At 42.4% G+C, this 27,764-nt stretch overlaps 1 protein-coding gene across 2 annotated transcripts; it reads left to right on the forward strand.

Moving 5' to 3' along the window:
* CRY2 (cryptochrome circadian regulator 2) lies at positions 1–27,450 on the forward strand. 2 transcript variants are annotated; one of them, XM_083602235.1, is made up of 12 exons: positions 1–475; positions 7,306–7,414; positions 10,660–10,802; positions 17,274–17,458; positions 18,301–18,389; positions 19,138–19,278; positions 20,185–20,496; positions 21,117–21,268; positions 21,716–21,918; positions 23,305–23,388; positions 23,878–24,017; positions 25,156–27,450. In XM_083602235.1, the coding sequence occupies exons 1-12, from the start codon at positions 255–257 to the stop codon at positions 25,171–25,173; spliced, it is 1,797 nt and encodes a 598-aa protein (XP_083458361.1). In that variant the 5' UTR covers positions 1–254; the 3' UTR covers positions 25,174–27,450. The 2 variants fall into 2 exon arrangements, with proteins under 2 accessions (XP_083458361.1, XP_083458362.1); XM_083602236.1 differs by having other exon boundaries at positions 130–475; positions 23,305–23,376.
* The last annotated feature ends 314 nt before the right edge of the window (positions 27,451–27,764 follow it).

Genomic DNA, 27,764 nt, shown 5'->3' on the forward strand with positions numbered 1-27,764 from the left:
GCGCGGCCTCCGCCCCCGGCAGCTACACGCCGCAGAAACGTGCCGCGCCGCATCCCTGGAACGTGTAGGGGGGGCCTGGCCGTGTTATGTAGCACGGGCGACCAATGGGCTTCGAGGGGCGGAGCTTCTGCGCGCGAGCTCCGGCCGGGAGGGGCCGCGCCAAGTGTGGCGGTTGGGAACCGGGCGGGGCACAGCGCGCCTGACAGACACGGGCGGCGGTTGTGCTTCTTCTGGCGGCTGCGTTGCTTGACGGAATGGCGACTGCTTTCCCAATGGGCCCGGGCTCTCGGACCTCGGGCGGCCGCGACGCCCGCACCACCGGCGGCTGCTCCGTGCACTGGTTCCGCCGCGGCTTGCGGCTCCACGACAACCCCGCGCTGCAGGCGGCCATCCGGGAGGGTGGCCCCGTGCGCTGCATCTACATCTTGGACCCCTGGTTCGCGGCCTCCTCGGCTGTGGGCATCAACCGCTGGCGGTGAGCGAGAGAGGGGAGGGGGAGGCATCGCGAGTGGGCGCGCGGGGCGGGGGAGTTGGGGATGGAGAATTGGCGCGAGCTGGGGCGCGAGGACGTAGGAGGAGGCGGGGAGGCTGCCTCTCACCCCTTTGCTCCGACGCGGAGGATGTTGGCAGACGTGCCCAGGGGGGTGCAAAGTTTTGAGAGGAGAGCGGGCTCAAGAAAAGAAAAGGTGAAGCTCCGCCCGTCAGTGGCCTAAAATACAGTGGTACCTCAGGTTAAGTACTTAATTCGTTCCGGAGGTTCGTACTTAACCTGAAACTGTTCTTAACCTGAAGTACCACTTTAGCTAATGGGGCCTCCTGCTGCCGCCGCGCCGCTGCTGCGCGATTTCTGTTCTCATCCTGAAGCAAAGTTCTTAACCCGAGGTAATATTTCTGGGTTAGCGGAGTCTATAACCTGAAGCGTATGTAACGTGAGGTACCACTGTAAAACGCTCCAGACTTAGCTGGACTACAAGGCCCCCCTGCAGGTTAACTCGGTCGCCATGCTGACGTGGAGCCCGTGGGAGTAATTGATAACAAGCGGCGCGAGAACTGCGCGGCAGGGCGCAGAGAATCGATAGGGGGCGCCCTGTGTATGGGGGGGTTAAGCCCAGTGGGGACGAGGCTTGAGCTTGGGACTTCCAGACGCAGCCCTCCTCGGCTGCGGGTTCGGCTCCGGCCTGCTGGTGTTAGGAGCCGCGTAGGAGGCTCGCAGCGATGCCCGGGCGAAGCCTTGCGGCCGGTTAAATAACAGGCGCGCGGAGTGTGTCGCTGCAGGCGGGCGCGTGAAAGACGTCAGAAAAACCGGAGGAAGGGAAGAAGGAGCAGAAAATGAGGGGAAACCAGCTTACGAAACAAAAGGAGTGTCAGCGCTGCATCTGTTTTCATACGTCTGTTACGTGTGTGTGTTGGGGGGGGGGGGAGACGTGGGTGGCTCAGTGGTTTAGATTGGGCCAGCCAGTAGGAAGGTCGGCGGTTCGAATCCCCGCGACAGGATGAGCTCCCGTTGCTCTGTCCCTGCTCCTGCCAGCCTAGCAATTCGAAAGCACGCCAGTGCGAGTAGATGTTGCAACAGAAGCGGGTTAGTCATGCTGGCCACATGACCCGGAGAGCTGTCTGTTGACAAACTTCGGCTCCCTCAGCCTGAAAGCAAGACGAGTGCTGCAACCCCCTAGTTGCCTTTGAACTCAACCATGGGGGCGGGGAGTGTTGTTGTAAAGATGACATCACAAGTACAGTATCCAATAGGATTTTCTGGTGTTTACACTTTGGATTTCTTGCATCATGTTCATTTTCTGGATTTCAACAAGTAAATTGGAGCATCCAAAGATTCTGTTCTTTTGCCATAGAGTACAGTAGTACCTCGGGTTACATACGCTTCAGGTTACAGACTCCGCTAACCCAGAAATAGTACCTCGGGTTAAGAACTTTGCTTCAGGATGAGAACAGAGATTTACGGTGGCAGCGCAGCGGCAGTGGGAGGTCCCATTAGCTAAACTGGTGCTTCAGGTTAAGAACAGTTTCAGGTTAAGAACGGACCTCCAGAACGAATTTAGTACTTAACCCAAGGTACCATTGTATTCTGTTTATTTCCAAAGGTAATATGCTTTGTGTCTGTTAAGGAAGGCCACGTATGGCCTCACTGCCCAAAGACTGTAGTCAAGTTAATGGAGCATGCTTGAAAATAAGCTCACAAAAGTTACTTGCAGGTTTAAAAAAAATTACTAGCCATATTGTGGGATTGGCAGCAGGGAAAGATGGAGCTGCATTGCTGTGTTGGGCCTGGGGAAGAGGGCTTTCCTTGTCCAGCAGCATGCTTTGTTTTTGTCCAGGACATGGATGAAGGACAAAGCGCTCTTGTCCTCTGCCAGCCCACTCACCTGCATGGAATTCAAAGCACTCATCTGCATGGAATTTCTAGTTACCTGTAGCTACTAGGCTAGTGCCTAAATATAAGGCTGTTATTGAATGAATACTATTTCACTGATGCTGCCTAAAGAGAAGCCTGCCCCATCCCGCCCCCCACAATTATGGAAACCAACTAAGGGAAGCACCTTACTTGCCCCTTCGATTGCCACTACCCTAAGGACAAGGATGTCTCTCCTCCCCACAGCTGAATCATATCTGGCATCCTTTCTGACTGCCTAAATACATCAAAAGACATTTGGAGCAATATTTAAGCAACCATGGAGGCTATTAATCTTTTTATAACATATGACAGCAACAAAACAAGTTGAAACTAGGGGTGGGATTTGCCTAATGATACCCTTTAACAGAAACCCTGTCTTGTGCAAGGACTTTCCCTTGAGCTCCAGGGCACCCCCCCTTCCCCCCCCCCAGCATCCTCCAAAATTGGATCAGAGGGTAAAGAGAACACCCATAACAGCACATAGGGGAAAGGGGAGGTTGTTCCATTTGGCAGGCTGAAATGCTTGCAGGGGTGGGAAGTTTGTAATAGTACAACAATGAATCCCACCCTTGATACTTTTATTTTGCTTGTGCTTTTAAGGGAAAGCAAATATTATCATCTAAAAATGCCTTTTCACTGTACTAGCTGCTATGTTGCGTGGCTTTGTTTAAATTTCTTTTAATCTTGAAAACAGGGAGCTCGTTAGGGTCGCAATACACAAAATACTTCTCTGGAATAAATGGAACATAAACTAATTCTCTCCATACGTGCTGTAAGTTCAGTAGGCCATACCCATGTAAAATAATTTAGGCTGTTTGTAATTTGAGAGTAGTTTTGTGAGTAATTCCTATGTTACGTTTGTGTCCCCCTCTGTACTTCTAACAGAATAATACACTTTGAAAACCACCACTTAGCTGTGAATATGTTCACCCTCTAAAAAAATATGGAAAAAATGAGATTGCTGGAGCAGCTGTAAAAGGGAGTAAATCTGTTGTTGGCAGCTGGCATAGCTGCTGGAATGATGCTGTCATTTTAGGATAGGCTGCACCTTGTCTAATAAGACATTCTTGTTCTACAAGTTTGGAAATACCTGCAGTGTATACTTAATGTAGTTTCAACATACAGAATCCTAGGTGAAGAAGCTGGGAAAGCCCTGTTATGGCATGCTTAGTTTGGCTCAGGATTATTCTATGTTTAAGTCAGAGAAATACCTTGTGAGACTTGAGATGTAATTTGGCTATAAGAGAGTTCACTTGGGGCAGAAGAATATCACTTGCAACAGATACATAGCTAACATTTTGGACATACTCTTTTACATGTACATCATTAATATAGAAAGAGGCTTACCTGTCTTCCAGAGTTTTTTACATAGTTTTTGAAGGTAAAAATTACACCCTGGCACAGTTTTCCCTCCAGATTTATTTTTTAACTAACAGCGAAAGGAACCTGAAGCCTTTGGAGTGCAGCGTGAGTTCCTGCTGCGCTCCAAAGGCTTCAGGTGGCTATCCCTGAAGCCTTTGGAGCGCAGCGGGAACTCGCGCTGCGCTCCAAAGGCTTCGGGTTCCTTTCACTGAAGCCAGGAGAGCAAGACTCTCCTGGCTTCAGCAGAGAGGGAGAGTTGCGCAGCGCCCCTTCAGCGAAGCGGGAGGAGAAGTGGAAGGGGCTCCATTTCTCCTGCCGCTTCGCTGAAAGGGCGCTGAGCAGAGAGGGGGAGAATTTTTTTTCTTGTTCTCCCCCTCTAAAACAAGGTGCGTCCTATGGTCGGGTGCGTCCTATGGAGCGAAAAATACGGTATATGATGTGCTGCAAAATAAATTTTAAAACTCTCTAAGAAGATTAAATAATATAAAATAGTCATAGGAAAATACCCATAAAATCAAACTTAAAAACAAGTATACATAATAAAATATAGCTAAAATCAAGTCACAACAAATGTATATAATGAAAATACATGTTTTCATTTGATTGCGTGAGCAGAACTTTAGCAGCCATTAAGAAAGGTGCAATGAATGGGCCTTCCTAATATTAAAAGTTCCAGAGAGCAGGTTCTTCACACTAAAGGATAGATTCCTCAAAAGGCAAAATGAGTATTATGTGGTACTTATAAAAGCACTAGTTCCGTAGATTAAAATGGTCAAGCGATTGGGCAAGGTGATCCTTCAAGTAAACTGATCCCAAGTTTTTGACGACTTTATAACCTAACACCTTGAATTTGGCCCAGTAACAAATGGGAAGCTAGTGCAGATCTCACTCCTGTTAGCAATTTGGTTCAGCATTCTGTGCTAACTGCAGGTTTTGGACCAACCAGAGGGGAAGCCAGTGCCTGGACTATTGTAGTCAAACTGTCTTTGTCCAGGAAGGACCGTGGCTTATGTATGAGTCGAAGCTGATAAAAGGTGCTCCTAGCTACTGGGGCCACCTCCAATGACAAAGCTGGATTCATAAGCCATCCCAAAATGCATACTTGCTCCTTCAGGTGGATGTAAACTGACCAATTTCTTGGATGCAGGAACCATTCACTCACCGTGTCTTAGTCTTGTCAGGATTCAAGCTCAGTTAATATCCTTCATTCATCTCACCACTCTATCCAGGCATTGTGTTATCCAGAGTCCTCATGGCCTCTTCTGATTCACATGTTACAACGAAATAGTGTGTAATCAGCATACTAATGCCCCAAATTTCCTGGTGTCTGCTCCCAACATTGGAGATAAAATAATGCCCTGCAGCACCCCCATAGCATAACTGCCAGAGGGTCAGAAAGCACTCTCCCAATGCTACTCACTGAATTGTGCCACATAGGAAAGACTGGAGCCACTGCAACACAGTTCCCCAATTCCTATCCCATTAAGCCAGGCCAAGGGGATACCATGGTTGACGATAAGCAGGAGCAAGGTTGTAATCCCCTTGTCCCGCTGTCAACACTGGCCATCCTTCAATGCAACCAAGGGCAGCTTTGTCCCATTGCCACGTCTGAGCCCAAATTGGAATGGGTGTAGATTTCATCCAAGAGTGCCTGCAGTTGCCTTGCCATAACCATCTCTACTTCCCAGAATGGGGAATATTTGTACTGTAGTTGATCCAAAACATCAGCTTCAAGGAGTGGCCATACCACCACCTTTTTCAAGGTGCATGCAACAACGAGTTACACAGTGAATTGTTACTCGTGGTTCAGATGCAGTCATGCTAGCTTGGGACGGGACAAGAAGACATATGGTCTGGTGTAGCCCTGCAAGCAGCTTGTCAACACCGTTATTAATTTTTATTTATTGAATGTGTATACTGCCTTTCATCCAAAGATCACAGGGCAGTTCACACAAAAAATACAAAATGAGAACATAAAATACATAATAAAACAAAATCAAACCAATAACCCCCCTACAAACACGATGCCCTGTTAGGAGACACTCTGTCCTAACTAGCACTGTCATTTTTAGAGGCAGCCCCACAAAATCTAGCTCTTGCCAAGATAATCTGCAGTTTATTTTTATCCTCAAAGTGCACACCCAGTTGATCACAACAAGGTCCTTAAGATTGGTATTGGTTTGGGGACATTTTACTACTCTAATAGCCATTGGAATGTAGGTTGGTAGAAAATAATATTTTGGTTAAGATTTTTATAGGCCTGGGTTAGTGTTAATGGCTTTATCAATGCTTCAAGCAGAAATCATGTGGATCTGACTGACATTGCTTCTGCAAGTCTGTGAGGCAGAAAATCAATTAAGCATAATATCCAGTTAAAACACCTTCCCAAGATCTTGCTTTTGGCATAATGTTATATATTCTAGCATTTACAAGACCAGTTACCACCTGGGCTGCTGCCTTCTACTTTATTTAAATGTTTTACAATTTTATTTTAAGATAAGAGGTGCATATTTCACCCTTTTAATTGCACGTGTTTACCTAGGATTAAAGTGCTGAATTTCTTCTATGTCTTTTAGCCCTATGTGCATGTACATACCATTGTTCTGTTCTAATCTGATTTACAGAGAAAAGCCTAAATTAATACCAGTAGTTGGACTTTTCCACTCGAATGCAACAAGGAAGATATGTGATGTGATTCTGAAATTCAGTGCTTGTGTATAGAGTTAGAACATGCATTCTAGCAAAGAGTCTTGCATTTCTACATTTTGTAATGTAAAATGTCAAAAATTAAACTGTTTATATTCTCTGTTTTGGTTTTAAGTGGAAAAATTCACCTCTACAGTGATAGATGTATGCAAAAGTGGCAGTTTTTGTGTGTGTGTGTGTGTGTGTGTGTGTGTGTGTGTGTGAAGTACATACTTCATTCCTGATTTAGGTATGCAAGGATTGAGAGCAAATTGTCACAGGGATCATTTCTTAGATGTATCAATGGGAAAGAAGAATTTATTTGGAAGACAAATCGACTAAGAAAATTAAATGCATGGAAATGAAAAGTATGATTTGTATGAAAAGTATGATTTGTGCACATATTTGTGCAGAATCTAGTGTTATGTGAGAGGATTTACTCTAGTGCAATTAAATGTCTCTTTTCTCTTCACACACCTCCAAACATTCCTCCCACAATCCTTATATATCCTTCAGAGGGTGTCCAAAGGTAGCTTTGCCTAGCTTGATTCCAACCTAGTATCCTGGCTCAAAGGCAAAAGTGTAGAGGAAGAGTTCATCAAGGATGATGGAAGAGCTCATGCAATTGAATTATTCTCTAGCATAAACATAAACTTCTGATTCCACAACCTGGTATTTCTGCCATATGGTTTTTTTCTTCTTAAGGAGAAGAAAATATAAAATGTAAGTGTTGGCAAAGGACTGCCAAGCACTGATAGATAAGGAGCTGAATTCTTTGCTTTGGAGTTTGAGGACCCTTAACTACTTGACCCAACAGCTGCTGATGCCATCTTACTTCTTCTTCTCCATAGGTTTTTACTCCAGTCCCTGGAAGATTTGGATAACAGTTTACGAAAACTCAACTCTCGCTTGTTTGTAGTAAGAGGGCAGCCTACTGATGTTTTCCCAAGACTCTTTAAGGTAAGAAAATGTCCCTGTGTGAAAAGCTTTTAAAGCAGGCTTCCTCAAATTCAGCCCTCCAGATGTTTTTGGCCTACAACTCCCATGATCCCTAGCTAGCAGGACCAGTGGTCAGGGATGATGGGAATTGTAGTCTCAAAACATCTGGAGGGCCAAGTTTGAGGAAGCCTGTTTTAAAGGAAAGTGAATTTTCCTGTAAATTAGGTTTGTATTAAATGGAGCACTAAGGTGAGTGTTATGTTGACGCATGGATTTCTCCTTGTGTGACAGAATTTTCTCCTGCACACTCCCTAAATCTGTTCTGGGGGTGGGTACCACCAACTCTCCAGAGCAAATCTGGGGGGGGAGGGAATCTGCTTGCACTACTGTTAATCCAGGAGCTACCCCAAAAAGTTGAATACCACCCTAAAATCCCATGCCTCATTCAGCTGCTTCTGACTAACATTGATATTTACATTGATTGTAGCCAGGCAAAAACATTTAAGGAGGGTTGAAATCAGGGCTTATGAGGGGTGTGCCCTAGGGAGAGCCTTGGGGGCCAGATAGAAGGGCCTGGAGGGCCACTTTGGCCCCTGGGCCTGATGTATAAATGTTTGGAAGTGATGGGAGAGCATGCAGCTGCTGTGCCTTCCATTCCTCCACTGATCACATCTCTGCTGCCTATTTTAGCAAGCAGGGTTCTAGTTTTGCCACATAAGAAAGTAGACAGGGTGGGGGAGCAGGGTACAACATCTGCATCTTTTGCTTTCTCAGTACTTTTCAAATAGTCAGTTGGAAATCTGCATCAAAACTTCGACTATTTCTACCCTGATTGTGGCTGCTTAACCTAGTTCATTGATATCTTAACACCTTATCCCTAAGGGCTTATTCAAGGAACTGAAGTAACTTTTTTGAGGGCTTATGCCATTTCTGTGGTTGTAAATTTTATGTGGAGCAGAAAGTATCCATCTTTTGTCTACTGGTTATGCTGAAATTCAATGTAGTGTACCATTCTGTTCTTAAGTTGTATATGTATATAGCGGCATAGCATGATGAATGGGAAAGATCATGCATAATTTTGCATGCAGAATAGAGAAACCTTGCTTTCTCTATTTACATGATAATTTTTATCCCAAATGGTTGTGTAAAGCAAATACGTGTTGGACTCAATTCCAAATAGTCTGTGCACCTGTTTGCCAAAGTTTCCACCTTATGCTTTTATCTTGATTGTAGCTAGATCTTGATTTGTGTGAAGCAGAGTTTTCTGCATCATACACACTTCCCTTTGTCATATTTTTAGTATGCTTGCTGTGGCAACCAATTACATCTAACACATTTTGTCAGAGAAAATAGGCCATGTTTTTGAAGAGCAAGATGCTGCAAAAAGGTGTAGCTAAGGTTCTAAAGGTGCCTGAATTCTTTATCTTGTCCTTTCCAGTGCATTAACCATTCAGCTTATGATTTATTCATGATCTATCTAGTAACATTCAACTTTCATGTTTTAAAAAACTGGTCTTATGAATAGACTGAAGGGGCTGCACCACACTCTGGGTAGAAATTCTTGTACTTCTGTCTGTTCTGGGATGTTTGCTGGGTGCTTCATCCAATAATTTTCTAGGTTGTCTGTATATTTGCAGGGCCATTGGTCATATCCAGTGCTGCAGCTCCTTTTGCAGAACAGCTTCCTCTTCCTTTTCCTCCCCACTCCAGCTCACACTTGCCCTCAAAAGGGGGGAAGAAAGGGAACAGAAGTCTTGTTGCACCAGCTGAACTACACATGCAGAGCATTAGATGCAACACAAGCTTCTCAAGAACTTAATCTGTCCAGTTGGGGACCTACAATATCAGAGTGGGGGCTCTTGTAGCCTCTTGATCCTTCTTTTATCTCTTAACTTGTAGTGTGGCCACTGTAATTAGATGTAGAACTTTACATATCTTGTAGGCAATTTTTTTTCAAAATGATGGTGACTTTAATTTGGCTGACTAGAATGGGGGTTGCCAACCCAGCACATGCAAACACTTTCATTGGTGCCCCTGGCAGGTTCCTCAGGCTCTGAGTTTTCATTTTAAAAATAAGTGAGTCTCTGGCTCTCCTAGAAAGAAAGGCATGGGGCATGTGAAATGAAAGTGAGTGTGATGTGACTACCTTGCATATTTTTCCTGGTATTGAGGGGTACTCCCTGTTGTTGTTAGACAGCAACACCATCAGCGTGTATCTGTGTGTGTGTATATATAATCAGTATTGTGTGATTTCCACAATCAGTACATAACTGACTTCCTATGGTAAGCATAAGGTTGTCAGGGGTGGTTATCTCTCAAATTTTGTGTTATGCCACACTTTCCATGGAAGCCATTTTGTGACTGGCACCCCAGCACTCTCCCAAAATTTGGTATATGAAAATTTTAAAATGTGAGGTCCTCAATTTCTTGTTAGATTCTGTGAAGCTGTCATTATATCCTCTGACTAGTTTTTCTTGGCCTGAAACCTGTTCTCCTTTTCACTGGTGGAATCTTCTGCATGCGAAGCATAGGCTTTCCCTTGTGTTTTCTATGGTTGATGCAAGGTCCTATATTGTGTTACTAGATTGGTCATAGATGGCGTTCAATATGCAAATACAGTTGTACCTTGGTTATCGAACAATTTGATACATAATACATATTATTAACATGAACATGCAACTGGGAGCTGCAACCATGTTGCAGTGTTCCATTATCCCATAAAGGAAGTGTTCTGGTTCAGGTGTCTAGTTATCCTAGAAAAGGTGGCTTATAGTGCTGTTTGGGATACACAGAGGCAGACTGGAATTATTTAAATAATGATTTGAACTGGCAAGAAAAAAGGTCAATTTAATCAAGTTTCTCGTTACTATGATTGTAATTAAACAATGTTGTGTGTCCTGATCTTTTTACATATGTATACAGAGAGGCGCACAAACACACACTCACACACCAAAAAGTCAGCAGCAAACCAAAGAGTTCCTATTTTTGATATTCAGTGAGGATAGCAAGGGAAGTGACCTGAAAGTAGACACTAAGAAACTACTCTTAAAAAGCAAAGTTTTTTAATGCATTGTGAGAACAGCTGTTGTTAGTGGATTATCTTTTGTTTGTATGTGTTAATGCTTATTGTTTAAAATGGGATCCTTTCCCTAAATTTGTCTTTGGATGTCAGCCTACCTTTAAAGTGTTAGTTCTCAGACTTCTATGGTGAGCTAAGAGGGGCTTTTCATATTTGTAGTGGGGTAATATTGTGTGGTTTCTTGCAGGAATGGGGAGTGACACGTCTTACCTTTGAATATGACTCTGAGCCCTTTGGAAAAGAGAGGGATGCAGCTATAGTGAAGCTGGCTAAAGAAGCTGGAGTATCAGTGATAATGGAGAACTCGCATACCCTTTACGATCTGGACAGGTAAGATATAGATCTGCTTAAGGAGATGCTAAGGTATTATGATATCTGAGGAAAAATAAAACACATCTGGTGATGAGGTGGGAGAGAATATTTAGGATTTCTTAACTGATCAGAGTTTCAGTAAATCCTGTTGTGGTACTATTATAGGATTAAAAGGTCTCAAGTTTCATACTGAATTCCACCTTTTGGTGTGGGAATTGGGAAAAGAAGCAGCTGATCCAGAGTTTATAAATTATGAGCTAATTATATTGCTACTACTGCAAAGTGCTATGGAATAAGATCATTATTGCTGCAGCTTTGCAATCTACTGAAGACAAAACGTTAGGGAACAGATTCAGCTAACAAGTCCCAGCACAACAGGGCTTTTCTCCCCTTGCCTCCCCACAATTGGGTTTCCAGAAGAAGCCATAGAACAGTACATGGAGGGGATTGTTCCACGTTGCAAGCTGAAATGCTTTCAGTGATGGAATGATTGCCATAGCACAACTTTGAATTCTTCCCTAGGGAAGAGGCTGAAGGTATACTTTGAATGGTGAGACTAGGAGAAGATGCATGGGATATGTATGCATTCTGTCGCTGGGACAAAGAGACTGTGAAACTGGTTGCATGAGACTGTTCAGTCCTTCATTCACTATTGCTCTGTGCTTGTTCTTAAATGAAACATGATTCATTCTGTCACGCACCTGTATTCTCGTGGCAAGGCAGCAGCACTTAACATAAATATTGTGGTCACAGTTGTACAGGTTTGTATATAGGTGTTAAGCTGCATTGTATTGTTTAAGTGTGCAAATATGTTAAGTTAGTAATTGCAAATTTAAATTAAAACGGGAGTATCTTTGGTGTGGCACATCCTGTCTTATTATGATGGTAACTTAGAACCTGACATGCCTTTTACCTAGTCAGGTTCTGTTTTGTCAATGTCTTCCAGAGTCTGTCCAGCTTTGTAATTCTTGAGAGGGGAAGCTATTCATTCTGCAGATGGAATTTTATGCAGTGCTTGCCCATTAATCATTATGCACAATCTACATGTGGCGTTCCATGCCCTGTTCTTCCAGCTGTTCCATCCGTGCAAACATTGCAGCTTACCAAATGGGACCCCACCCCCTTTCTCTCATGTGCTGTTGTGGAGGTGGTTCTGGCTCCCCAATTGGGGATAGGGAGAGGAGTGGGGAAAGCCCTGTTGCATGAGTGGAAGTCCACGTAAAGACCTCTGATAGGGCTGGTTTTATTTAAAGGTTTTGTACATGTTGCAGAAAATGCTTTTTCCTGGCCCTGCCTGTACACTGCTACCATTTCTGAGCATTTTAATTTTAAAAATTCTTTAGAAGTTTTATATTCTTCACCTTTGTGTCATGCATGTACTTATCTACTTTCTGTATTTTTAAGTGCAAAACAGCAGCAGAGCTCTACCATATTGGTGCCTTGACATTAGGTATCTTTTAGAGGCTATGTTCTTTGGAGGCCCATCTCTAGCCACTGTATTTTAAAAGGAATAATCTCAGGAAGCCACATTTGCTCTCTCCTCCTTCACAACCCCCTCCCCCAGCTTAGAAGCATGCTAGGCATACTGCTACTTGGGATCTATATAGTCAGAGCACTCCCCTCCCCACAGTCTTGTGGCTGATGGACTGCCTGGTATTAGAAAAATCTGAAAAGCTGGGGCAGTAGCTAATTACCATATTAGCAAATGTGCTAGTTTTCCTGGTTTTATGTTATTTCATTCAGAGTGGCTGGGTTTGGATATAATGATAAGCTGGCTTTTATTATAAAGGAAACGGGACTAGGCAAGCCTTGGGCTTCCATTTCCTTGCAACCACACCAGAGTGGTAGTGTTGGAAGGGACATGTTAAGACCAAAGCTCACCAAAATTCTTTCCAATGATGAAAAATTATGGTTATTGTTATGCCCCTCCCCCAACACTTGGAATTTTCCCCTCCCATCCAGTATTAGTTCAGTGTTGTGTTTCAGGCAGTAAACATTTTACATCAATTCAGTGTTAGGTAATTTCAGTTCAGTTTTTTAGGAATTAAATTTTAGTGTGGATATGTGTGTATTTGCAGTATTGTTGTTAGACTTTAAAAATAAGTATGCTATATGCCTATGCTGTGTATGAATTGGACAGTGGCTTGAACTGTTTTGTAGCTTGAATTGTTTGTGGAGAAAGTAGCCAAAATAATTCCGCAATCATAGGATGTTTACATTTTTAAAGTATTTAAACTGCTTCCTAGTTTACTGCTGTTAGGAAGAGCCTATTTCCTTTAGAATCTAGACATTTTATTCTTGGTAGACTGAAGGGTCTGAAATATAGGGCTGACTAAGATGCCCCCAGCAAATTCTGCAACCTGGTGTATTAGTCAGAATTGTAACGTCTAGTCATTGCTAAACATTCAGATACAATCAGGGAACTTCCTGTAATTAATGAGGATGAGTGAGCTTATTTCATCTGTTGCTGAGAAGCTGCTTAAAATGCTTATAAAAGAGCGTAAAAATATAATTCCCCCCACTATTTAAATGCAGAATTTCTATTGATGGGGAAATAATTGCTTATAAGGGCAGAAAGCTAATGGTGGAGGAAGAAGAACATTTATATGAACTACAGAGTTTGACCGTTTTGGAAAGGGGGAAATCATTTGTTGTTGTATGGCCCTCACTTTCTGTCTTTTAATGCTAAAAAGGTCAAATTTTCCTAACTATTTCTTCTCTAAAGAGCATATTTAATTTTAGAGCTCTATTTCAATTTAAAACTTATTTGCTGTTCTTGACTCATTCATCCTCACACAACATGTGAAAATAAGACATTCACATCTCTATAGTTAAGCTGGGGGAACTTGAGCTGGAGAGTTATGCCCAAGTTCTGCTATTGAGCATGGCTGAGCCAGGGGAGTTGACCTTCTGTGTTCCTCTTGACAGCTGGACTATGCTGACTCAGTATTTGATCCTCTTGCACTGACCCAGTCAATTTTTGGAACCCTCACACTTACTCTTCACTCTTGGCTTTCTAGTTCACACAGTTTCATTTGCACAGTTCCTTTTGCTTCAATACGTAAGAGGGGATTAGTTTGTTGCTTGGATTCAATAGGTAGAGATATCGTAAGGCAAGGAGCTGCCTTCCGTTTTGTGGCTGTTGTGCATTGTTGGGAAGCTAGGTCACAGAGCCATGCATGTGAGTGTAGCTCTGTAAAAGCCTGGATGGCATGGAGCTCCTCCCCTTTACACGTGCAGATGCCAGGGGAAAGGCAGGCACGTGGCTTATGCTGAAACATTAGACTGAAAGCCCAACCCTTTTGCGTAAGTTGTTGACTGGGAGGACGTGGCTGCTGCTCTTGTAACTCCTAGTACACAAGCTGAGCAGGAAGCTGCTTTGGCTTTATATAAGCTAGCAACTTGGCTCTCTCACTGCCTCTTTAACTCTTCCCATTCTGGCTTTTGAGAGTCTTTAGTTATTTCTGTTCTGGAGGCTTTGTTTCACCAGAGAAAAGATCTGTTGCTTCAGGATCTTCTTAGCTAGATGTTAACTTCTTTAATACAGAGGGTTCCCTTTTAGAATTGTACAGTATAAAGCAACTAAATGAATGCAGATCGCTTGTGTGTTCAATCATAGCCTGAATCACTGGTGGGTGCCTGGATCAGAGACTGTCTGAACAGCATGCTCAGGGTGTTGTATGACTTTCAGGAAACCATTCTGTTTTTCTGGGAAACTTAAAGCATCTTCATCTGCATTTCACACCCTGCAGAGGCATTTTGGGTTCAGCTTTAAGTTACATTGGTGGCATGACTGACGCTGAGAGCATAAACAATGTGGACTCCTAACCCACATATGAAATCATTATTTTAGTGGTGGTGATCTCTGCACAGTGTTTAGGCATTCTTAACCACACCAGTAAACTTCTTTTTAAGGCAGTTTTGCAGCTGTGATTGAAACTACCTAAGCATGAAACTTTCACAAAAAATAATTCTTTACAACAACCAAACCACAAGTTTGTGTTTCTCAGCCTCAGTTGGAACTAGAAAAGTGTCACCAGTATGCTGATGACACTTGACTCTGTCTCTCTTAAACAGCTGAATCAGGAATGGCTGTGCAAGGCTTGGATTTGTGTCTGGACATGCAAGTGGACTGAATGGGGCCAGTAAGCTGAAGCTGAATCCTAACAAGACATACATACCGTATGCAAGTGATTTCAGTGTCTGGGAGATAGGTCAGTTACCTGGCAGGATTGTGCTCACTTTGAAGAAGCAGGTTCATGTTGTTGTTGTTGTTGTTGTTTAGTCGTTTAGTCGTGTCCGACTCTTCGTGACCCCATGGACCAGAGCACACCAGGCACTCCTGTCTTCCACTGCCTCCCGCAGTTTGGTCAGACTCATGTTTGTGGCTTCGAGAACACTGTCCAACCATCTCGTCCTCCGTCGTCCCCTTCTCCTTGTGCCCTCCATCTTTCCCAACATCAGGGTCTTTTCCAGGGAGTCTTCTCTTCTCATGAGGTGGCCAAAGTATTGTAGCCTCAGCTTCAGGATCTGTCCTTCCAGTGACCACTCAGGGCTGATTTCCTTAAGAATGGATGCGTTTGATCTTCTTGCAGTCCATGGGACTCTCAAGAGTCTCCTCCAGCACCATAATTCAAAAGCATCCATTCTTCGGCGGTCAGCCTTCTTTATGGTCCAGCTCTCACTTCCATAGACAACTCCATGGACAAAGACAGCAGGTTCATAGTCTGGGGATATTCCTGGATCCATCATCATCACTTGAAACCCAGGTGTCCTCAGCGACCAACTTTGCCTTGTTAAACAAATGCAACTGTTCTAGGGGCAGAATAACTTGACCAAAGTCAGTCTTGTGTTGGTAACCTCAAGCCTTGATTACTGTCTGGGTCTGCATTCTGGCTTGGTCCAGAAGTTGCAGTTGGTGCAGAGAATGACACCTAGCCTGTTAACTGGAGTGACCTATTGGCAATACAATAGCACCTGTGCACTGGGATCTGCACTGCCTGCCAATATGTTACTGGAACAGATTCAATGTTTTAGTTTTCTTTTTTAAATCCTTTAACAACTTTTGACCAAGATACCTGAGAAGTCTCCTTACCCCTTGAATACTGGTGCAGTCATCAGGGGACTGCTTCTTGTAGGGTTGCACATTCCCAAGGTCTGTTTTCTGGTGACATGGAGCAGGGTTTTTAGCGTAGCAGCCCCATGGTTGGGTATTGAGCTGCTGCTGACCCTTTTGGGATTTTGGCACCTGTTAAGGCATTTTTTATTCCACCAGACTTGCCCAGAAGGATAATTCTAGTGTGCCAACTGTTAATTTAGGAACAGTATGATTTTATAGATTATTATTAATGTATTTATTTTGGTCTGGTACATTGCTCTTGTAGTGGGGTGGGGCTTCCAGGCCATAGATGTCATGAAGAAGAGTACTGAGGAATACTTAGAATCATAGAATTATAGAGTTACAAAGTACCCCGAGGGTCATCTAGTCCAACTCCCTGCAATGCAGGATTCTCAACTAAAGCAATCATGATAGATGGCCATCCAACCTCTGCTTAAAAACCACCAGTGAAGGAGAGCCCCAATCTCCGGAGTTCGTTCTGCTGTCGAACGGCTATTACTGTCAGAAAGTTCTTCTGAATGTTTAGTCGGAATCTTCTTTCTTGTAACTTGAACCCATTGGCTTGTGTTCTATCTTCCAGAGCAGGAGAAAACAAGCTTACTCCCTCTTCAATGTGACTATCCTTTAGATATGGGAAGATGGCTCTCATATCTCCTCTCAGTCTTCTCTTATCCCGGCTAAACATACCCAGCTTCCTCAACCGTTCCCAATAAAGCTTGGTTTCCAGACCCTTCAGCTTCTTGGTCGCCCCCCTCTGCACACATTCCAACTTGTACCCTTCTTAGATTCTGGTGCCCAGAAGTGGACACAGAACTCCGGGAGTACCCTTCTTAGATTCTGGTGCCCAGAAGTGGACACAGTACTCCGGGAGTGGCCTGACCAAGGTCAAATGGAGTGATATTATTACTTCCGTAGACCCTGAACACTAGACTTCTATTGCTGCAGCCTAGAATAGCATTAGCTTTTTTTGCTGCTGCATCACACTGTTGACTCATGTTAAGCTTATGGTCTACTAAGACCCCTAGATCCTTTTCACATGTTCCCCATCTTATATTTGTGCAGCTAGTTCTGCCTGCCTAAGTGTAGAACCTTACATTTGCCCCTATTGAAATTCATTTTGTTAGTTTTGGCCCAGTTCTCCAATCTCTTAAGGTCATCCCAATTCTGTCTTCTGTGGCATTAGCTACTTGTTAGTGGCTAAAGCTGGAAATGTGAGAGAATAGGATTGCAGTGTCTGTTTTGTGAGTTTTAGCCCTCCCACAAAATATCTGAAAGAGTGACTAATCCTAAATGTATTGAGGGAAATGCTACTTCCGTACACAACTTATGGCAGCAAAACTTTTAAAATTACTTCTTTCTCCAATCTGCAGGATAATTGAATTGAATGGGCATAAACCTCCGCTGACGTACAAGCGTTTCCAGGCCATCATTAGTCGCATGGACCTGCCCAAGAAGCCAGTTGCCACAGTTACAAATCAACAGATGGAGATATGCAGGACTGAGATCCAAGAAAATCATGACGAAACTTACGGCGTTCCATCCCTAGAGGAGCTTGGTACGTTGCAGAACTGCAGGACAGCTACACCAGCTTTCAATGGGCTTGGAACAGATGGACTGTAGTACTCTTCTTGCCTGGCCTGTTCTGGTTCTGTCTTTAGAAACAAATTTGAGATTATCAGTGCACCTTGGGAAAATCAGTGGATTAGCTGTGGATACTATGGGTACTATACCTTGTGTTAGGTCATTGTGATTATTTTTTACTGTAAGAAATTACTAATTACAGGCTGGTAATTGAAATAATTTATATATTGAAAATTGTGTGTCTAGAAAATAGAACATAGTCTTTCTTCTGTCCATGCTTTGTACCTTGGTTCCATACTAGTCCCCTAATATTGTTCCTAACCCAACTATGTCAGTCATTTCTTTATGAGCAGGCAGAAATCAGATTGTTAATCTTTAACACACTAGATTGGACTGAAAATTTTGTTGCTAAGCAGGTTGTTTAAATTTAGAAATGAGCAAGTGGAAACGACTCCTCCATTATATCAGCTCTCTGGAAGTGCTCCAAGCTACATGGCTGTTGTTTTATTGAATTTTCTACACACTCTCTCTCTTCCCACCCCACTCCATTTCAGTTTGAGGGTTGGTTTTCAAGGGTTATAATCAATAGTTTTGCAGAAAAATAAGTACTTATGTTTTCCTAGGTTTTATAGCATATGCTGCAGGGGTGTGTACCTTATGAAAACCTTTATTCAAAGGTGCCCTCTGCTGGTTGTCAGTGGTCATTTCATGCTGTATAGTGCAGAACACATTTAGTTAATACACTGCACAAGATTGAATTAAAGCCATATCTGTTGACTGAGTTCTATATTAACACCCTCTTCCATTCTCTTTCAGGCTTCCCCACTGAGGGTCTTGCTCCAGCTGTTTGGCAAGGAGGAGAGACTGAAGCATTAACTCGTCTGGATAAGCACCTGGAAAGAAAGGTAACCTTATAATCTGTATTGCAAAATAATGCATCAGGGAAGGAAGGGTGCCCTTTGCTGTGCTATTACCAGTGTATTAGGTGAATCTAGAAAAACCAATCTCTTTGCTGCTCTGGTGTCTGAGACGTGTTGCAAGCCAAAGGTTGTCTTAGTTTCTAATGCTTTCATCCTGCTGAAACTAATAATGAAATACCAAATCATTTCATACTTTCTTGCCTTAATCTAGATCTTACATGTTCTTTTCTTACTCTTGTAAATGCATACACATTTTATATCCCAGTATTGTTGTCTGGTGTGCACCAATGAACTGTGATTGAAATAAAGTCAAGTTTGTGTACAGTCCACTTACATTTTCCTTTTTTTAATATTAGCCTATTATATACTTCAGTTTCTGACACACTGGTGTGGTGTCTGGTATATTGACCTATATCCCTTGCTTTCTTTGGTAGTGATTAATTGTACTGGAAGAAAGCCAGCCTTAATGGACACTCTTAGTGGTGAATTCCCTTAACTAGTAACAGTCAGAGTTAGAAAGTTAGGAAAATAAAGTGTGGTACACATGACACTGGCAAGTCTTGACAAGATGTGCCTCCCTGTTCTCCCCGTGCAAAGAAAAAAACAATTTGAAGGTCCCTGCAACTGGTAGATTGTTAGTAGCATCAAATAACACTTGTTTATAGAATTTCACAGAAGGTTGTTTTAAGGTCCATGACTGTTTTCTTTTCTCCCTTTACCTGAATCCTTCAAGGCATGGGTTGCGAATTACGAGAGGCCAAGGATGAACGCCAATTCACTGTTGGCCAGTCCCACAGGGCTCAGCCCCTACCTTCGGTTTGGGTGCTTGTCTTGCCGCTTATTCTACTACCGGCTCTGGGAACTATACAGAAAGGTAAGAATCAGAAAGAATCTTCCTTCAACAAGATATCTTAAGTCCGGGAATCAAAATGAATCTGAGCATTTAGTGAGATGTTAATTCTCTTCATGTCTCTAGTAGACCTTATATCTGTAATCATTTCCAACATCTTGACGTAGCCATTGAAATGTATTAATTTGCATTTCAACCTCCTAGGTGTCTGCACTTCCCAGGGAATATTGGAATATCATAAGTTTGTTTATACTGCCTTACATGCATATTCCAAGGGCATCTTACAAAGGAACAGACAAAATTATAAAAACAGCATAGGTCAGGAGATTATAATTGCATCTAAAAAGGTGTTTGCTTGGTGGCAAAAGGGCAATCAAGTGCGTGCCACCTGAATCCTTCTGTAGAGAGAAAACCACAATCAAAATGATAAGGTGATGGAGCAACTCCCCTGTGAGGAAAGGTTACAGCATTTGGAGGAAGAGGTTGCTGGATTAGATAGCTATTGGCCAGGTCCAACAGGCTCTTCTTATAAGAGTATTCCACAGCTCGGATGTCATCACTAAGAAAACCTCTCTGCTGTTTTATAGCTGGGACTGATTACAAAGGAATAACACATTGCTTGAGTTACATTTTTCTGAACGTATTTTCAGTAGATGGTTCCCTCACACTGGCTGCCTTAATTTTGCCCTTTTAAGGCCTTTCTGTGGATTTTGTATACAAGCAAAGTTTAAAGCAAATATTCTGACCTTAGGTAATTATTTTTAGTAAAGGTATGCTTGGGAACAGGTGTTTTAAAAGCTTACTGCCTTGATCTCGTAGTAGAAGTTTACTGAAGCTATAACCCTAATTAGAGTGCAGAATCTATTGGTATGTCAAAAAACTCTGATACTATCTTATTGGTATATGTCTCTTTCTTCCTGTCATCTCTAGGTGAAGCGGAATAGCACTCCACCATTGTCGTTATATGGCCAGTTACTCTGGAGAGAATTTTTTTATACAGCTGCCACAAACAATCCCCAATTTGACCGTATGGAGGGGAACCCAATTTGTATTCAGATCCCATGGGACAGGAATCCTGAAGCCTTGGCAAAGTGGGCAGAAGGCAAGACAGGCTTCCCCTGGATTGATGCTATCATGACGCAATTGAGACAGGAGGGTTGGATTCATCACCTGGCCCGGCATGCTGTAGCCTGCTTTCTGACCAGAGGAGACCTTTGGATCAGCTGGGAGTCAGGCGTAAGGGTGAGTAACGAAGAAAAGAGACAGAAAGTATATGTTGGCAGTAAAGAGCTGTGAAACAGCTCCACAGGCAGCACAGCACTACCATAGCTCACTGAAATGAGCCTCCCATTCTAAGGAACCTCTTGAAATGTAATATATGATAAGCACATTCGATTCTTGGGATCTGTTGGAAAGTCCCTGAAATGCAGCATTATTATTACCCCACCCATCTGACTGGGTTGCCCCAGCCACTACTATATTAACATGGTAGTAATCCTGTTCCATAAGAGCAAATACTGGAAACTTAAGTGACAATATCCCAGAAATCAAATTCAACTGGACTACCTGACAGTAGCATAGCTTTGTTTTTTGTTGCCATTGTGCATGGAGAACATAGCAGTGGTAACTTCAAATAGGAAAAAAATGTGCTTTTCCTGTCTGAGCAGGCAAGCTTCCACAAACTGTATCTTGCTGGCTAGTTTCTCTTATTTTTTTCATTCTCCCATGGTCTGGGTTCACTGAATATTACAAAATGATCAGTGATGTTGTAGGTGATAGTTGGCTTCACATCATCCCTGCCCCCTGTCACTGAGACTTTACTGAAGGACTTTCCTCACTGAGTTCACCCCTCTTTATTCCAGGTGTTTGATGAGCTGCTGCTAGATGCAGATTTCAGTGTGAATTCAGGCAGCTGGATGTGGCTTTCGTGCAGTGCTTTTTTCCAACAGTTCTTCCACTGCTACTGCCCTGTTGGTTTTGGACGTCGAACAGATCCCAGTGGTGACTTCATCAGGTGAGCAAAGTGTCCCGTTATGTCACTGGAGCTTGTCAGTTCAGTCAAGCTGCAGCCGAGGGAGAGATGGAAACACAATCATTCCACTAGCTCTTCTGAGAGACTGGATACCACTGGTGTTTCCATTGTGGCTGGTCATTAGAATCATAGAATTGTAGAGTTGGAAGGGATCCCAAGGGTCATCTATCCAACCCCCTGCAATGCAGAACTATTACATTTTTGTTTTTAGCTTGATGGTTTTCCTCTTCCCTCCTCATCCCCTTTTTGTGTGCTGTCTTTTAGTGATTATCTTGTTTTTATTGATCTTATGTAAGTTGCTCTCGGAGCCTTTTTGGCTGAAGAGTGAGGACAATGCTGAAAGTAAGATGCAGACCTGCCTCCTTTTGTGATTGGGGCAGTTGATTGTTTACAGTACTAAGTGAAGGTCTCACTCAATTTATGTTGCAGGCGATATCTTCCCAAGTTGAAAGGTTTTCCCTCACGCTACATCTATGAGCCATGGAATGCTCCTGAGTCGGTGCAGAAGGCAGCAAAATGTATCATTGGGGTAGACTATCCCAAACCCATGGTGAACCATGCAGAGGCCAGCCGAATGAACATAGAGCGCATGAAACAGATCTACCAGCAGCTCTCACGCTACAGAGGCCTTTGTAAGTACTGAGTACTACATAATACATTTGGGTTTTACTAAACCATCTAAGCTGATCAAATGTCATCTAGCCTTTACAAGGAAGAAATGGCTTCTACTAGGTGTTAGGGTTTGTGCTCCTAGCAGACCATGAATCGCTCTGTAAGTAGTGTGTAATGTTTGAAAAATAGGAGACAGAACTTCTTCAGAACTGAAACCAAACACAAAGACACTTGGGGACCCATTATATGTAACACACATTGGAATAGAGAGGCATAAGCAATGAAGAATTAAGATTCTGACTTTATGCTGTGACCACTGCTCATCACAATATAGCTGTAAGAGAAAACATAAAACACAACAATATAAACCAACTTGCATGACAATAAATAAAATGCCTAAGATACAGAATAAAAGATCCTTCCAGGAAAACAAAGGATATCATTAGTTGGTCACTTTTACAGCTCACAGCTGTAAAGGTATCTGTAGATATCTACTGCAGCAAAGAAGGCCACTCTGAATATTATTAAACATACCTGTTTACAGGTAGAACATATTTTGTAAGCGGACCAGCCCCTGTGAAGCACAAATAAACTATCTGGAGCTGTTACGAAGGAACCATATAAAACGTAAGGCTAAGTATATGATCAGAATTGTGCAGCAAGTATTATAATATACCAGTGCTGGGATCTTGGTTACTCTCCTCATCAAATATTCTGCCAGCTTGACAGGCTTCCTATTATTACTATTACATTTAAATAAAACTGCCCTCTAGCTGTAAACAGATGGTCTTGTAGCTGAAAATTAAACTGGAATGTTATGAATTGGATGCCTTTGGCAACTTAATGTTTAAGTGGCTTCTATTGTGATTAACTGTTAATTTCCAAAATAGGAAATCTTCATCTCATGTTTCATTGGATTAATATGTGGGATGGGAATTAGTGGCAGTGGAGTCTAGTGATTCTGCTCCTGCCTGCAAGACCGTTCCCTGGGAATGGCTTAGAGTTGCTGTCTGTTGGCCCCCTGACATTGTGCTGCGCCTTCAGATGTATATACAGACATGTTAAAAGAAGTTACATTCAGGAATCAACATTGCAGCACATGTAGATTCCCTGACACTTTATAGTAGTCTTTCTTCTTCCCTCAGTATCTTGGAACCCTGTTGCCTTTGCAATCAGACAAGCGTCCATAATCTTAATATTTCTCCACCTGCTGAAAACATTTCTAGACAATTAATTTGATTCTGTGTTGGTTAGTTGTTTTGTATTTCATGATGTTTTAATGCTTATATTGTATGTCACCATGATGCCTTTTACAGAAGTTGGCAGTTTTGGAGTAATGTACTAGTATAAATCAGTAAATAATGAAAAGTTGCCTGTTCTTTAATGGAACCATTAACTTTTTGCAGGTTTATTGGCCTCTGTCCCTTCCAGCATGGAAGACCTCAGCGCCCCCGTCACAGACCCTTCTGCAAGCCAAGGTAGCTGCACAAGTGAGTAGGCATTATTTGCATATTTTATGAACCTTTTAATAGGAACTTGGGAAATCATAAATAACTGTAAGATTAGTTCCACAAGGAATGTAGGTGGTGGAGTCTAGTTTAGGAGTTTTGTTTAAGAGTTGATGTGTCTCTCCTAGAATTTTTGTAAGACTGAAGTGAATCAGCAAACATATTCTATTCTGTATCTGAAGCCTGCCTAAGCATGAGATGGCTTGAAAGAAAAGCTGGAATGAACAACTGACAAGAATCTTCTGATCCTTACTCTGGTCTGAAGGAGAAAATATCAGTACTTGCTTCAGTGCCAAAATATGAACTGAAATCATGAAGGGAGTCTTTGCAATATAATAAAGGGTCTTTAGCAATTTTCCCTCTCAGCTGCTGCCTGTATTTTCCATCCAGTGTTGCAAATAGTTTGATAGTCTATAATATTTGAGTTTCTTGAGAGAAGTGTCCTAGTAATTCTTCTTTAACATTTTGTAGTGCCAAGGCAGTCACACTATGGCCAGACATCTCCAAAACGGAAGCTTAATGTTGTAGAAGAACACAATGAAGAGCTGTACAAACGGGCCAAGGTGATGCCCGCGCAAATTCCAAAGAACCTACGACAAGAAATTGTACATGTGAGTAGCTAGCATATACTTGAAACATGAGCCCTTTAAGTTACCTACATTTTTGCTCCATGACTGCTATTCAGCCATCACTACACCTGTCAGTTCAGGACAGGCATCAGCACCTAGCACCTGGCATCCACAGCCAGCTGCTGAGGACCCATGACCCCAGCAGGGCCCACCATTGATGCCTGCCCTCAACCTTCCTTTAAGACAAGGTGGTTTTTTCTGGCCTAGCACTCCAAACAGCACCAGGCAGCTGAATTTAGCCTCCCATTTTAATTTCTCATAGCTACCAGATGCAGTGCTGCTTAAGAGTATTGCTGTAGTACCCACCACTGCAGTTCCTTGGTGATCTATCTTAGGTCACCTTCCATTTATCTTATCCTAATTAACCCTTCTCTGCCTAAAACCTCTATGCTGCTGCTTCTGGTCTAGCTCCATATTGTCATTTCCCTAGATAGCTTTCTGCTACCTTCTCCTAAAAATGAGCTACTTGTCTGTTGTCTTTTTCTGTCTGTACCCTTTTTTCCTTTTCTCTCCCTCTCGGGAATGCTTTTGTTCTTCATTTTTCCCTGGGTACAGAACCTTAAAATCCTTGCAACTCTCCTGGCCTCTCTTTTATTTGACCTGCTATAAAAACTTGATGTTTCCAATCTTTAAAAATGGCTACAACTTTGCATTTTTATCTCTTTCTATTGCAAAGACATGACTTATTCTTATTGGCATCCATTTTTCACCTGCTCCTTTTTTAACTTTGCTGTTCATTTAGTGGTGGTAGTTTTTCTCTCTCTACCTTGTTTTGCCCCCATTCCTCATTACACTTCCTTCATTGACTTCTTTCTTCTTATTGGATCCAGTTTATTACTACTATTGATTTTCAATCTCTGCACCATTTGTATCCTTATCTAGCTTGTCTGTCCTCTATTTCCTTTTTCATCTCTAGTCTGCCAATACTCTCAGACTGCAGCTTACTGCCTTCCAATACCTGTACTTTGTTCTTCTTGCAATCGTTTAAGCTATGCCTTAAAACATTTCTCACAAACCTCTTTCTTTCCCAGCAGTCTTGCCCTGTTTAGATTGTATATCTGCAAATGGGCTTGTTTCTGAGGGAGAAAACTAACCTGTGGGCTCTTTTATTTCTTTACAGCCTGAAATGAGAAACTGACAAGGCAAAAGTCAGGTTCTGGAATAGGCACTTCAGTAGCAGAGAAGGATTTTTGCCAGAAGGATCAGAACATTGACCAACAACTTTACCCATCAAGTGTGTTAATGTGTAACACAGATTCCACACCAGGCCTCTTAAACTCCTGTGCAGGATGCAGTGAGCAAGCTTCATCAATAACCAAAAGCCCTGGAGAACAAATCTCTGGCTTTCCTGAGATACAGTTGGAGTCTGCTAAGAAACGACATTGAATAAGACTTGCTCATTCCTAAATATATACCTGTTACTTCAGGTGGGATCCATTTGTTGCTCCATTTAGAGCATCCCTTAGTGTTCACTCATCACTTACTAGCAGGTTACCGAGGTGAACCATGCAAAATATTTAATGGTGCTTACCATAGTTCCAGGAGCTGCATCTATTAAACACTCCAAATACTGTCTCTGCCATTCAAACTAGAGCAACACCGTGCACCCAGGTGTGCACATCAGCAAAAATACGTAGACTGCCAAAACGGTGGCATGTATTGATACAAAAGAGAACAGTGCAGTAACAGCAATGACCAGTTTGACTTGGGACAGCAATAGTAAGTAAGATGGATGGCCAGAATGGCAATAACTATTCAGTTAGGTGTGAAAATCCACTATGGCTCTCCAACACATAGTGTTCATGTTTCTATTCATTGATGCTGAAAAGAGGTAACTTAGACTGGAATACAGTTCTGCAAGAGTGCAGAATATAATACTGGCCACAGAACTTTGCTTCCATTAAAAATGCTGATTTCAGTTTTTACAAAAGCAAGTTTCTAGTCCTTATGGTTGCAAAGACATGCTTGGAGCGTGTGCATATTGTTCCTGCTGACCTCTCAGAAGCTTGATGAACTGCTGAGTGAGATTTCCTGTGGTCAGAAGGTATAGCTTCTTGCCTCTCTCCACAATTAGCAGAAGTGGAGTAAATCAGGCAAAATAAAAGACCAAATGTACTTTATTTGCATAATTTACACAGTTCAGAAAGCTGAGTTTCTCAGCAAAATCAGATTACTATAGCATTTTTTAAAAAATACTATAACAGTCCTGCTTGTGTGAACTTGCTTTTTTGAGTACCTCAGAAGTCGTGCCAGTTTTGAATGAGTTTTCTGACATTGCCGAAAACTCATTCAGTTTCTCCTTTTACTGCAATCAGTTCATGGAATGGATTGAATCATGTCTATTGTGACTTATGTGGAGTTAATGTGGCACTGGGAGTAAGAGAGATGGAAAATACCTCTTCTGTGCAGATTTTCCTAGCAATCTCCTTCCAATGTAGTTGGTCCCTTTCCCCCCGGCTGTAGGTTGCAGTGCATTTGCATCTCTTTTGTTAAAGTACTCCTCAAGTCCTGCACTGCATGCATTGCCTTCACCTTATGGAGTACTTGGAATTCTAGCCAGATAACATAGCGCCTTCAGATTATTGATCATGCTTTCTTGATTTGTTTTCAGTGTAACCTTGGCAGGGTTTATTCTGCCCCACCCCCCAGTCCAGTCTCAGATCAGTGGGAAATACTGAGTTTGTGATCTTGAGAAGAGATTGTTTTATATAGCAGGTCTCATATAGTAACATGAGCTGTTCCGAGTAATATTTTTTCCTGTGTGAAGCACTTCAATTGTGTTAGAAGTTAGAGTCTAAGAAGCTTATCACAGATGGATTCTCAGCAGTATATGAAGCTATATAATGCCCTAATGGTTAACTCTCTTTTTACAACATTACCTCTGTCAAAATGGGTGACCTAGACTTTTTGAATGTTGAGACAGTGAAGGACAGCCTTGATGACACCTTGAAGACATGGGGAAACCATCATTCTAATTGGGGAGCATGTGAAAACCACTTTCAGTAACACTTCTCTGAAAGCTTATCCACTACACTTGTTCATTGAAACTCTTGGACACACTTCACAAACAAACTAGATTACTTATTCAGGCCTCTTGTTGGATGTCCTTACTTCCTAAGCCATCATTTCTGGCTCCTCCCTAGCAGAAAGACAAGTATAATCCATATTATCGGGTGTTCTGTCTCCAGAATACTTAGTGGAACTGAAAGTAGCGATGAAGGAGTGAGCCCTATTTCCTACTTCAGAGGAAAGAAATGCACTTTCTTAATTTCAAATTCAAACTGTGACTTCAGTTCCTTAAAATGTATTCCTGCTTTTACAGTTGTGTTGTAACTATTAACTTGTTTTATAAATGTCTTTATCCCCGAATTTCTTGTCTCTGTTAATTTGAATTGTTAATAAATCCAGCAAATCCTGGACTGGTTGCCTTGTATTTGATGTCTGGAAATGGAGTGCTCAATTCTGGAACAACATATAGTGCTTCTGTTCTTCCCCTTTACCAGGAGTGGCTAATGTGTTGCCCTCCAGATGTTGTTGAAGCACAACTTCCATCATTCCTGACAATTGGCCATGCTGACTGGGGCTGATGGGAGTAGAGTCCCAAAAACATCTGGAGGGACCTATGGTTTAAATATTGGTGGCAAAACGTGCCCAGGAACATTCCTGATGCATTCTCCAAGAAAGTTCAGATTTTGCTTTTAAATAAAAATGCAGGAAAAATAGTTTTGG

Source organism: Podarcis filfolensis, assembly GCF_964270895.1.
Source record: "Podarcis filfolensis genome assembly, chromosome: 1".
In the NCBI taxonomy this organism is placed as follows: Eukaryota; Metazoa; Chordata; class Lepidosauria; order Squamata; family Lacertidae; genus Podarcis; species Podarcis filfolensis.